The sequence below is a fragment of the Suncus etruscus genome, chromosome 8, assembly GCF_024139225.1.
Source record: "Suncus etruscus isolate mSunEtr1 chromosome 8, mSunEtr1.pri.cur, whole genome shotgun sequence".
In the NCBI taxonomy this organism is placed as follows: Eukaryota; Metazoa; Chordata; class Mammalia; order Eulipotyphla; family Soricidae; genus Suncus; species Suncus etruscus.
The window spans coordinates 51,416,868-51,430,365 of NC_064855.1; the positions used below are offsets into that span (position 1 = coordinate 51,416,868).

General features: G+C 37.0%; 1 protein-coding gene across 1 annotated transcript in view; it reads left to right on the plus strand.

Moving 5' to 3' along the window:
* The first annotated feature begins 216 nt into the window (after window positions 1-216).
* The window catches only part of NBEA (neurobeachin), a 697,365-nt gene continuing 684,083 nt past the window's right edge, over window positions 217-13,498 (plus strand). The window contains exon 1 of the mRNA XM_049778738.1: window positions 217-516. Coding sequence (XP_049634695.1) covers window positions 217-516 — 300 coding nt within the window. The remainder of the gene's footprint in view (window positions 517-13,498) is intronic.

Below are 13,498 nucleotides of genomic sequence, written 5' to 3' on the forward strand. Positions count from 1 at the left end.
GCGCGGGAGGCGTCGGAGCGGGCCGGGCGCGGCGGCGGCGGCGGCGGCGGCGCAGGTGGCGACGAGGAGCGGGCCGGCGCCGAGGCGCTGGTGGATGCGGGAGCTCCGAGGCGCCGGCCGGGGGGCGGGGGCCGAGGCCGAGGCGGATCTAACGGGCCCGGCGGAGGCAGCGCCGAGGCTCTTCGCCGCGTCCCGGGAGCAGCCGCAGCGGGACGCATGGCCAGCGAGAAGCCGGCCCCGGGCCCGGGGCTCGAGCCGCAGCCCTTGGGGCTCATCGCCGTCGGGGCCGGAGGCGGCGGCGGCGGCCCGGGTGGGAGCGGCGGGGCGAGCGCGGGGGCCGAGCCGCGAGGGCCGTCCGGGCCCGGCTCGGGCTCCGGCCCCGTGGTGCTGCCGGCGGGGATGATCAACCCTTCGGTGCCGATCCGCAACATCCGGATGAAATTCGCCGTGCTCATCGGACTCATACAGGTCGGGGAGGTCAGCAACCGGGACATCGTGGAGACGGTGCTCAACCTGGTAAGCGGAGGCGCGGGAGGCTGCGTGCATGCAGGTAGTCGGCCTGTCAGTCAGCATGCCAGTCCGTCTGTCAGTCCCCTGGGCCTCCTCCTCCTCCTCCTGGCCATCTCCACCCGGAGCCAGCCTTCCTTCTTCCTTCCTTCCTTCCTCCCTCCTTCTTTCCTTCCTCCCTCCACGCCTCGCGCTCGCGAACCTCTTCTTCAGCCTCGCGGGCGCCTAGGGAGCAAAGCAGCCCATCCCGGCCAGCCCAGCCCAGTCCAGCTCGCCTGCCTGCCCTGGGCTTAGCTTCGCCCAGCGGGTGACCGACCTGTCACTGCGCGCTGCCACCCCGACACCACCTGCCTCTCCACAGTCCGTCCAATTCCCCCTGCTACCACCTCAGCTGCGCCCTGCAACTTAACCCCGTTTAAGGAGTCCCACTTTTGCAGGACTCAAAAGGGGTCTATCCTTTTCGGGCCGGGCAATTTGGAATCGATTTGAGAGTTTTGGGGGGAGGGAGGAAGAGGAAGAGGAAGAGAGAGAGAGAGAGAGAGAGAGAGAGAGAGAGAGAGAGAGAGAGAGAGAGAGAGAGAGAGAGTCTTATTTATTTTTTTCTTCTTCCCATAAGACGTTTTTTTTCCTTTCTGCACACTCCTTAATTGTGCGGGGTGTCGCTCTCCCGGGGATCCAAGCCTTTTTGCCCCTGGAGCCTCCCAATTCCCTGGTGTTGCTGAAATGTGAGAAGCACATAGGTTCAACTGGAGCAGCTGGGGTGTGATTTTTTTTTTTTTCTCCAAACACAGAGGGAAATGATGCGGTTTCACATCTGGCTTTTAAATCTATCCCGAGGCTGTGATGGACAATGTTGGGACTGTCAGTTTCCTCCCCCACTCACCCCCCCCTTTTTTTTAAAGGCAGACGGTCTGGTCTGTTCCCCTCCCCCTTTTTTGGTTAGAATGGCCCTGAATTATGTTGACCTCTTAGACATATTTTGTGCACATATGGTATTGAAATGTGAAGGTACCAAATCATACAGGTTGGTTTCAGTGGTTGCCTTCCAAAAGAGTGGCTGGGGGAAATCGAAGACTAAGGCGAAGGTGCGAAACACAGCCCTAGGTTTTGGTTTCTTTCATGCTAAGAAAGAGTTACTGCAGAACTGTGTATGACTTAATGTTTTGCGCTAGCTACAGATAGGCTAAGAAGCTTTCAAGATGTCAGAGGAAGAAACGGGAACAAATAAGGAGAGGGCGATCATGAATTGAGAGTTACTGGGATTAGTTAATTTTTTAATGCGTTGGAAATGTATTTTTTGCTGCAGCAGAGCTTTTAAACAGTTTATTCTGCAATACTGTATTGTAAGGTTTGGCTTTAAAAAGGCAAGACTTAAATCCGGAGCAATCAGTTGACTTATATTTGGTGTGGAGTCAGGAATGTAAAAATATGCTTGCAAGGAGATTTTATAACATCCAAGATGTCTGATTTTTTTTGGTGGGGGAGGCTAAGCATTTATTTTTATTTGATTTATTGGAAAATTGGAAAAAAGGGTGTAGCTAGTGTAGTGCTATCCTGAGACACAGGTTAGTTAATGCCTGCTGTTTATGAACCTCTTAAATTCACTAAAAGAGTTAAAACTGATTTTCTTTTTCATTTTTGGCTAGTATTTCCAGTCATTGATAGAACTAAATATCTCTTTGTTTTCCTAGTTTTATTACTGTGTACATACAAGATATGTTATTCTACTTTTCTGTACACTTCTAATAAATCAAAAAAGTCAGTGTGAGCTTTGAGGAATGTCATCACGTTGAAATAATCACATTCTTACTAAAAACATTGGTAGAATTAATCACTTTTCTGGGCAGATTGAATTGTAGCCAGCTCCATATAGGTTTAGTATTGCCTTTAAAATAATCAATAAGATCTAAAATATGTTTATATGCTAGCAGCCATATTTCCGTACATTTAAAAGAACATAATTTGAAGCTTTTTCTGCACCTAATACCATTTTTACTATGGAATGTGCAGTTCGATTGTTTTAATAAGTGCTGTTTTATATCCTTCATGCGTTTTAAAGTGATAGAAAGCAGTAGAGTGCTTAGAAGCTCCAATTTGATTTGAATGTGCAACTAGCTTGATTCTGCAGCAGTGACCATATATGATAGGATCAGTTTATAGTGTACAGCTGGATAAGAAGTGAAGTGAAATATTTCTTTTGAGATAGGAAAGGAATTTAGCCCTCTTCAAGACAGTGGATATCTAGCTTGAAGTCTCAGCATACAGATATCCATTTAGAGATAATAATACTGTTAAACAGCTTCATTATAGTAAAATAAGATTAAAGCTGTATATATCCCAAATCTACTCTGGACACAAAAAAGTTAGGTTAAAATTTTTGTTGTATGTGTTTAAAATGTGTAAGCGAGTGGATCTTTCAATTCAATAGTTGATGGTGGTGGGATATAATAGGTGACTGAAGGAACTATTTACTATAAAGTTGTTAAGTATATTGATAACGAAATAAGAATAGGTTATTTGAAGTATAAAGGACCTTGAATTGTAGGTTAGGGTCTTACTTTTCAAGAGACTCTTAGTGAGGGGCCGGAGAGATAGCATGGAGGTAAGGCGTTTGCCTTTCATGCTGAAGGTCATCGGTTCGAATCCTGGCACCCATATGGTCCCCCGAGCCTGCCAGGAGTGATTTCTGAGCATAGAGGCCCAGGAATAACCCCTGAGTGCTGCCAGGTGTGACCCAAAAACCAAAAAAAAAGAGACTCAGTGAAAAAAATAACATGATTTTGAACATGTTTGATAATGTTGGTCATATTTATAAAATATCAACACTTAATTCTTATTCTTTGATAAGATAATTATCAAAATTCATTTAGGGCATTCAGTGACTTGAGTTGGGCCCAATTTCATATTATCTTTTAATGAGCTTTTCCAAATTTGAGTGATAATTAAAACATTAAATAAGGAAGTAGTGGAGATAGTGAAATTCTGATCTTACCAACAGATGAGAGAGGAATGAATAAAACTTCAAACTACATAGGTTTTTACAGTAGGAGTACCTGTCTCTCAGCATTATCTAAAGATTTTTCTTCTCCCCTCTGAATGGCCTTTTTCTGTATAAGAGAATACCAATACTTGGATCATACATAGGTGCTATTTCTCACATGCCTTGCCCAATAAACTAGAAGTTTGGCTAAGTAAAGTTCAAGCGTTCAACAAAATATAGGACTTAACCAACAGAACACTCTAATTTTCTGCTTTTGTTTGTTAAAAGTTACATTAAATTACTTGGATTGTGGGATTTTGTTGTAAATTATCAGTGTATCCAAGAAAATAAGGAATATCTTCTATTGTAGATCTATGTTTTTCATGTAGATATACTTGATTGATAACATTCAAATATAAGCTAGATAGTTATTATGAAGATTAAGAAATCACTGTAAATAGTGCTACAATGAGTGTGTTTTGTAGTTTTTTATGTAGCTGTACTAGGAAAGAGATGATCAACAAACTTTGGCTTCAGGAAAATTATTTAATTAGAGTTATCTTAAAGTCCCCAAAGAAAGGAATTTTGTTGGTTATTTCAGTTATAAAATAGACATTACTTAATCTGCTGTTTCCTTTGTAAATACAATTATTACATGTTTATGTGAGGTCTTTCCTTCCTTGCAGTAAAGACTATGTAAATATCCTGTGTTTTGTTTATAACATTAAGTAAGTTTTGTCACTAATTTTATGCAAACATTTTAGAAAAAGATAGAACTTATGATTAGTATTAGCTTAATGAAAGAATTTACAGTAGGGCTTTTGCACAATTAAATATTTTAGGTTGTATTCTGGAGCTTTAATTTGGATTTTTTTTCCTTCGTGAGTTACTCTGCACTTTTTTTTTACTCTGCACTTTTTACTTGTATCTTTTGTTACTCTGCACTTTTTACTTGTATCTTTTGTTGTTGAAAGTACTGTTTCCGGGGCAGAGATATAGCACAGCGGTGTTTGCCCTGCAAGCAGCCGATGCAGGACCTAAGGTGGTTGGTTTGAATCCCTGTGTCCCATATGGTCCCCCGTGCCTGCCAGGAGCTATTTCTGAGCAGATAGCCAGGAGCAACCCCTGAGCACAGCCGGGCGTGGCCCAAAAACAAAAAAAAAAAAAAAAAAAAAAAAAAGAAAAAAAGAAAAAGAAAGTACTGTTTCCTAATGATTTAATTTTCTTTTACATCCTAGGAGACATCTATATTATATTAGTAGTGTAACAAGGTATCTTGAGAGGATTTTGTGAGTTACTCTCCTGTTTGCATATAGATCATGGCATTTTTGTTACCATACAAGGAAACTTGTGCTACTTTCTGCATTTGAGTATGATAGTAACCTTAACGTTTGTTCATTTGTCAAAGACTGCCAAAATATTTTTCATTTGAAAATTAGTTAGAATTTCACAAACTTCACAAATTTCACAAACAAATGTTTTCCACATTTGAATTCAATTTATTTGGAAAAGAAGCAGTTACATCTTACTAGCACAAAGCTATTAAGTTAATAAAGCACATTTATAGTAAGAATTTTCTATACTTACGCGTATATACATCAGTCTTTGCTAAGATTTTCTCTTATTTATGTTATCAAATTAAAAAGTTTAGCAATATTTAATATTTAAATATTAGACACTAATAAGTATGTTGAGGAGTTCTGGATATTTTATAGAAATATTAACTTAGTTCAGTAATCTTATGTTAGCAGCAGATTTTATATCTAGGCTTTGATCAAGGCATATTCATTTTGAGTAGGTGCATGTGGAGTATGCAAGTTAGCATTATTAACCTGAACAGGATCAGTTTCTGAAATTCTGTTCTAATGTTGGATCACAACCAAAGATCAAGAAGTGAGTTAGACTCATGTAAATGTAATATTGCCTCCTTCAAAAACTAGAAGTGTGTTGAATATGAATGATATTTATAAAGGCTTTAGTATATAAGTAAATAGCATTTTAAGCTGGCATCTTGTATTAAGTAGAACTCTGGAAAAACTTCCTGTTAATATGCGTGTATGTATGTTAGATATGTGAGCAATGTATGTATATATCCAGATATTCACATATGTAGGTAACACACTGAATAAAAAATAGTTAACATTTATTGTATAAAAAGAAGTGATAGACATCCCTTTTTTTTTTGTCTGTTTAGTATGCATTTCCCTTGATAAGGGTACCTTAGTTTTCTTTTCCTTTTATTTTTAGATGAACCCTTCAACCTTCTTTCTTACTTAGTCTTATTGGGTTAGGCAGTATGAGTCTATAGACTAGGTTAGAACCTAGTCACTGCCCAAATTACCTGATTGATGTAGGTGTGAACATTCAGTCATTAGGGAGCTGCAGGGTCTGTTACAAGTCCTGTGCTGAACTCTTTGTGGTGAATGGAGATGCTGAACTGGTAAACTCATCCACTAGCTGTATTGGATTAGATGATGACAAGAATATGAAGTTCAGAGGAAAATACTCGTTTCTGCTTGAGCACCTGGAATTCTGTGCTTGTGGTAATTATCTTGAAACCATTAAAATCTTACATTTTTATTAGCTTTAAGTCATTTAACTTGGATTTTTGTAACTTCTAAATGGAAAGAATCCTTACTAACAGACATTAGTAATTGGAAATGGGACACTAAGAACCGTATTGAAGTGGGGTACAAGTCAGTAAAGACTGCTTTTTCCCAGCAATTTCTTTTCTTTTCTTCTTCTTCTTCTTTTTTTTTTTCTTTCAGTTTTTGGGCCACATCCGGTGACACTCGGGATTACTCCTTGCTACATGCTCAGAAATTGCTCCTGGCTTGGGGAACCATATGGGATGCTGGGGATAGAACTAAGGTCCTGGGTCAGCCACATGTAAGGCAAACACTCTGGCCCCACAATTTTTTTTATTTTTAATTGATTTTTCATTGACTACAATAATAAGAAACTTAAAGTGTTTTGCTTCACACTTTTAAATTTTATAGTTGTCATAACTCTCCACACCAAAGTTCTGTTGCCACCATATCACCAATAAAACACTACTAATCATACTCTACTGCTTTTCTTTTTGACAACCACCATAGTTTTCACTGAGTCTAGGAGTTAGTTTTTTTTTTTTTTGGTGAATTTTTTGCCTTGTGAATGAATGCAGTCATTCAGTAATTGACTTACTTTCTTACCAATTTTACTTATCATATTTTCCTTTAAAGTGAAGCTGTCTACATGATTACTGGTGTTATCTGTTTGCCATACAGCTATTTTGACCACTTCTTGGGATCTTTACTGATGATGTTAAGAGGAAGTTGCCTCTAGCACTGTGTTAAAAGCTGAGAGGGCAGAGAACACTGTTTAAGAGAGGCTTTTTCTGCCTCTGGTTACATATTAGATATTTGGAAATCAAAATAGCAAGTATCTTGAGGCTGGGGAAGACCATTTTATTATTTTCTTTTCACTTGAAGCTCAATTTAATGAAAAGAAAGGCAGAACATAGAATCAGGTACTGTTCTCTAGTAGTCTTCCAAGTACCTTATGATTTTGTGCCTAACTTTTAAATGACCAGAGAAAAAATCTAGTTAAAAAGAGTTTTTTATTTCTTGGTTGGTTGTATTTTGGGGGGTTATACATAACAGTGCTCATGGCTTACTCCTGGCTCTGCATTCAGGGGTCACTTCTACTGGGACTTGTGGGGGGGTTATGTGGTGCTGGGCATAGAACTTGGTTGGCCGCATGCAACCAAAAACCATACCTCCTATACTATAGCTTCTGCCCAGGTTATAAGGAGTTTTAATAGAAGATGCAGCCAGGAGTTTAGTGAAAGAAAAGCTGAGTCTCCTCACCCAGTTTATTTTTACATATTGTTTTAAGAAAATATAAAGTTGAGGATTAAGAAAACAAGTATTGTAGAAGCCTGCTAAATTAAGATTCAGTGTTGTGAATGTGAAAAGGCAGAGGTTTAGATTCTTTACTGACTCTTGATGCCATCTCTTGCTTTTGTTTCTAATTCAACTCCTTAACTCAAAAATAAATTGACCTAATGGTTACTAAACTTACAGGAAAACCACTACCAGGGAACTCTAGTAAAGGAAAGGCCATTGGTTTTACTCTAAGCTCCAAATTGGCTAAATGTTTCAAAATGTTTAGGAAAGCCACTATTAGGGGCCGGTGAGGTGGCACTAGAGGTAAGGTGTCTGCCTTGCAAGCGCTAGCCAAGGAAGGACTGCGGTTCGATCCCCGGTGTCCCATATGGTCCCCCCAAGCCAGGGGCAATTTCTGAGTGATTAGCCAGGAGTAAACCCCTGAGCATCAAATGGGTGTGGCCCGAAAAACCAAAAAAAAAAAAAAATCCATTCTTGGAAAGCCACTATTAGGGAACCCTAATAAGGTAAAGATCAGTGTTTTCTTTCTAAGCTCTCGAAGCTGCATTGGAGGAAGCACAGCTGATATAGCACTGTAGCTACTAGGATGAAACACTGAGGTCACACAGGATAATGAGCAAGTGGGGTCTTTACATTTTTGGTCAAGTTCTATGCAATATTATATTTATTTTATGGAAATAGCATACAGGTTTAAGGTTATACCATTTACAGCAATGAAGTTTGTCTCGAAAAGTCAAATTCTGTCCTTTAAGTATGCCATTGGTCTTTTTTTTGCGGGGGGGGGGGGGGTTTGATTTTTGGGCCACACCCAGTGATGCTCAGGGGTTACTCCTTGCTATGTGCTCAGAAATTCCTCTTGGCTTGGGGGACCATATGGGATGCTGGGGATTGATCCAGGTCCGTCCTGGGTCAATGGTGTGCAAGGCAAACCCCCAACTGCTGTGCTATCACTCTGGCCTCATCATTTGTCTTTTATACCTGATTTTCCTTTTTATATAATTAGCCTTTTTACTTAATTTATTCATTGGCAAGTTGATAAATTCCCACTAATTTTATTTTATAGCCTGAAAGTTTATTTTTGCTTTATTTATTTTCTTTCTGTATCACACAATTGAATTATATGTTGCTGGTTTTTTTCTTCATTATCTAGCTTATTTAATTTATATCAGAATATTATTCTGATGTGACCTATATCTGTTATTTCCAATGTAAGGATTTTATTTTTTAAAATTAGTAGTATTTCTAATAATACTACTATTTCAAATAATAATCCTTAGTTATTTGACAATTGACACATGGATTGTTTCTCACTATTGATTACTATAGTAATATTATCTTGAACAGAAGTAGTTATATCTTAGTGCCATATTCTGTAACTGGATCAAATAGAATTTCCAATTTTTTGAGGAATCTCTACTGTACTTCATAATGGCTTCAATAACTTTCATTCCCATCATTGATAAGGACTTCCTTCTTTCCATATTTCCTCCAACATTTTTTGGTTTGGATTTGAGGTTTCAGTTGATAGTGCTCAGGACTTGCTCCTGTACTCAGGGATCATTTTTGGCAAGTTTAAGGGACTACTGGGAGTGCCAGGGATCAAACCCGGATGAACCAGGTGCAAGTCAAAAACCTTATCCCCTGTATTATTGCTCTGATCCTCCAGAGCACTTGTTTCTTGTTTGGGGATTATAGCCATAGAAGTAAGGTATTCTTTGATAATACTAATGAGTATGACCAGTTTGGCTATTCATAACTCTATTGTCAGAACAGGGAATCCTTGTTTTGCTAGCAAGTTGTATACAATCTATGCTTTGAAACAGTGGTATTGACTTGCTTAATCTCTAATACTTTTAAGTCCGATTTATTAGTTTTATATGCTCATTTTTACCATTTTATTAGAAAATATATATAAATTTATTTTCCTGCTGCATATTGTTAGGAAGAACACATTTGATTTTGATGAATAATGTTCATAACAGATTTCAAATTTGAAGGTAAAGTTGACATATATGTTTTTTCATTGAGGCTAAGATAGTGATATTGATAACATGGATATTTAAAGTTACATATATTACGGAAAGAAAAGAGTATATAAGGGGAAGAGGCAAATAAGGGTTAGAATGTTACCAGTTATTGCTATATTTGGCTGTTAACTATTCTAGTTTGAGGGGACTCATACCTTACTGATACTTGGGTTGTATAATTTAGGGTTTCCTTGGATGTTGTCTTGTTATTCTGGACTAAAACTGAAAATGGACAGCCCATAAATAATAGACTTTGTTCCTTTAGTGACTGAAAGTCTAGCTTCACATCTGAGACAGCCAGTTAAGTTCTTTCATTCTCCTACAGAAATCAAAAGATGATTATCAGTGGAGTTGCTTAGATGTTAATGTCAGTGAAGCTATTACCAGTGGTCTGTTATGGTAAAGACAGGACATGGTTAAGAATGGAACTGTCACAAAAGTACCTAGAACCAAGAGATGCCTTACAGATCACATTTTTTGAGGCTTTTTTCAAGGCATTTTTCGAGGCTCTCTTTTTTATTCCAAGACTTAAATGACTTAAATTAACACATTTCTTATTTTCCTTAATTTGAGTCAGATTTCATTCACTTGCATCATAAGGTATACTAAACGAAAGTTACCTCAAAAATAAATTTAGTAACTAAAAGATCTTTTTTTTTTATTTTTATTTTTTTTGGTATTTGGGCCACTGGGGGATCAAACTGTGGTCAGTCCTAGGCTAGCGCTGGCAAGGCAGATACCTTACCTCTAGTGCCACCATGCCAGCCCCTAAAAATCTCTCATATTAAGTATCAAAGGATATTAGCTTGACAAAAATATATATTTTATAGTTAATATAAACTTAAATTTCACAAAGTAGGGATATGTAGCAACAGTGAGATACCTTGAAAAAGAAATGTTTAGACATGTAAAATGTTAGTAGCTCCTATATTTAAATAATATATATCTAGAATCACAAAACATTTTTTTACATAACCCCATAGTTTTTATATAAAGGAATTGATTATATGTGGACATGGATAAGGTTTAAATGTGGTTATATTCAGAAAAAATACTGACGACAACCTAAATTTTCAACTATAGAAAAAAGGCTAAATATATTATTTTGTATCTGTCTTAAGAATTTTAAATTGCCTATGTATCGTGAGTCTGTATTTCAAAAGCATTACCAATTTTAAAAAGTGATTGTGCACAGTAAGAGAATTGATTTATGTATATCTCTTGGTATATACTATGGTTATGTTTACTCTTGCCACCACTTTTTGTATGTTGATGAAGGGGTGTTGCATCCTTGGTTGCCCTTGTTGGAACACTTTTGTTTGTTGAGGACTGTTCTTTTCAGTGTCAGGGAAGTTTTTCCTACTTCCCTATGTTTAGAGTAGAGGATAAAAACTGAAGAAGTGGGCTGAAGTAACTACAGAATCTCTTTCATTTTTTACTTCTATCATGTGACTGAATTTTTCACATTGATGTGGTAGAACTTGAAAAGTTTTCTTTGTCCCGGAGAGATAGCACAGTGGCATTTGCCTTGCGAGCATTCGTTCCAGGACCAAAGGTGGTTGGTTTGAATCCTGGTGTCCCATATGGTCCCCTGTGCCTGCCAGGAGCTATTTCTGAGCAGACAGCCAGGAGTAACCCCTGAGAACTACTGGGTGTGGGCCAAAAACCAAAAAAAAAAAAAAAAAAAAAAAAAAAGTTTTCTAGTTAATTAATATCTCCTGCTAGGAATATTACCTTTATTATTGAGATATCTGCCTGAGTATTAAGCCCAAAGGGACAATTAGAATATTAAAAAATATTTAAAGTTTTTAAATAGTAAATTTTTGTGTCTTATAATCAATACATTCAGTAATTTGCCAGCTAGACCAGCTGGTTCAATGCTGGGATGTGACACTGTTGGAGCCTTGGAACTTGAACCACCAAATAATGTTTCCTGTCACTTTGGTGATGATGATGTTCAAGAACCACTTAAAGCCATGCCTTGCAGTGCTTAGAATGACTCCAGGACAATATTCAAATGCTAGGGGACTGTGTTTTATCAGGTATGGTCCTCGGGTTCCTATGAAAGCAAAGCATATGCCTCTTAACTACTGTGCTATATTCACAATCCTTAAAATCTATTTTATCAGTTATTTATGAAAATTATAAACCATATACTCAATAGTACTTCATTATAGTGCATTTGTGAAACTATTGTATAACCAACCCTTTGATTCCATTTTCAGATTCTATTTCTTCTCAACTGATGTATAAACTAAGTGTGTAGGAAGTATAAAATATTGCAAAATTGTATTTGGAAGTAAATCTGGGACTCAGGCCTTTAGATATCAAAGGTATTTTCGATCAAAAAGTAAAATGTAGGTACTTGGGAAAAAATTTAATAAAGACTAGCATTTGGGAAAAAGGGACAAATCAATCAAACCTTTATTAGTTGGTTATGTGTTAGGGAATGCTGACCATAAAAACAACCTTGGTGTAAGCTATTGATAAGAGTGAATGTAGGAACTCTTTCATAGGTTTATAAACACAAAAGTGACTTAGCAATGAATTAGGATGGTTGCCTATTCATTTTTTGAATTTGTAGGAAAAATTCATTATGTAGGTGTATAAATGCTATAACTAGTGTAGAATTTTATGCCTTTCTTTAGGCAAAATGTGGCTATTACTGTGTTACTCTGAATTATAAAAATAGTGTCAATAATAGTAAAATAGAATATAGTATAATGGACAAATAGTTATATATTTATCATCTACGATACAACAGTATTAATTTTCTTTGATTAAAAATAATTGAGTTCTAGAAGAAAAGATAACTCTTAAGAACTGAGTACGTGCTTTGCATGTAAGGAGACCCAAGTTCAATCTCAGTTCCACATGGTCCCCAGGCATTGCTGGGAGCATCTGTATAGCACTGCTTGATGTGGTCCCAAAAAACATAAACATAATAGAAGGAATTATACTAGAGCCAAGGTTAATATAATCTTGATTCTCAAAGTACTGAAAGGGATAGCATTGATTAATATACATTATATAACTGCTCATCTATTCCACTTTAACATAGTTTCATGTTATATAGGAAATTTATAGCTGATTAATTGATCTGTTATATTTTATATTAATACTTTTTTACATATGAAGAGGCGATTTGTATTTATAAGTTAGATTTGGTTTCATATTATGTTTTTAAATATTTCTTCTAACTCCTTTGATGTAAATATGGTTATTTTTAATATAATATTATATATAAATACATTAAAGCTGGAGTTAAGGGGTTTGTTCTAGGTTGCAAAGCAGTTAAATTGCAAACATAAGATGTAAAGGTGGAAGTTCCATTTGCAGGTCTTTTACTCTTTAAACCATTATCGTTGATAGCATTACTGATATTGATATCATTTTTATTATTGAATACTTATAAGCCAAGTACTATGAAAAAATACAGTATACTCTCATTTTATAATCTTGTTCTGGAATATAACATTTTCAATGAATAAAATAGTTACTTTTTCTTTTAAATTAAACTGACTGGTATGTTAAAAGCAAATGCTTTTAGGCCTAATTATTTAAGTAATGTTGAAAATGCAATAGAAATATTTTATTTGCACTAATTTCCATACTTGACTACCCTTTCAAAATTCTTGCATTTAAATTAAATTGGTTTTAAAAAGTGCTGTATATCCTTAATGGAGTCATTTTTTATTATTTTGTAGTATTGACAATACTTGTTAAACAGTTGTTGCCTTTCTATTATTTGTTCCTTCATCTTTTGTATAAAGAACCTCTGCTTCTTTCAATATATAGTTCTTTACCTTACTTAAGTGAGTTCTTCCCTGAATTCCCTCTATAAACTCTTTATCTTTTTTAAGTTCTCCCATAACATTTTGTATTTGCCACAAATTTAGCACTTACTCACTTCAGTTATTTGCTTACTTATCAGATTGCTTCAGAATCTCTTGAGAGTAGAACAAATCGTCACCTTGGTGCTATGAATATGTAACAGAATATAGAGCTTTGTGTTGGTTAGTGAACTTTTATGCCTTGATGTAGTTTTTTTTGGTCACATATGTTTCAGATACAAATCTTGTTTGTCCAGGACA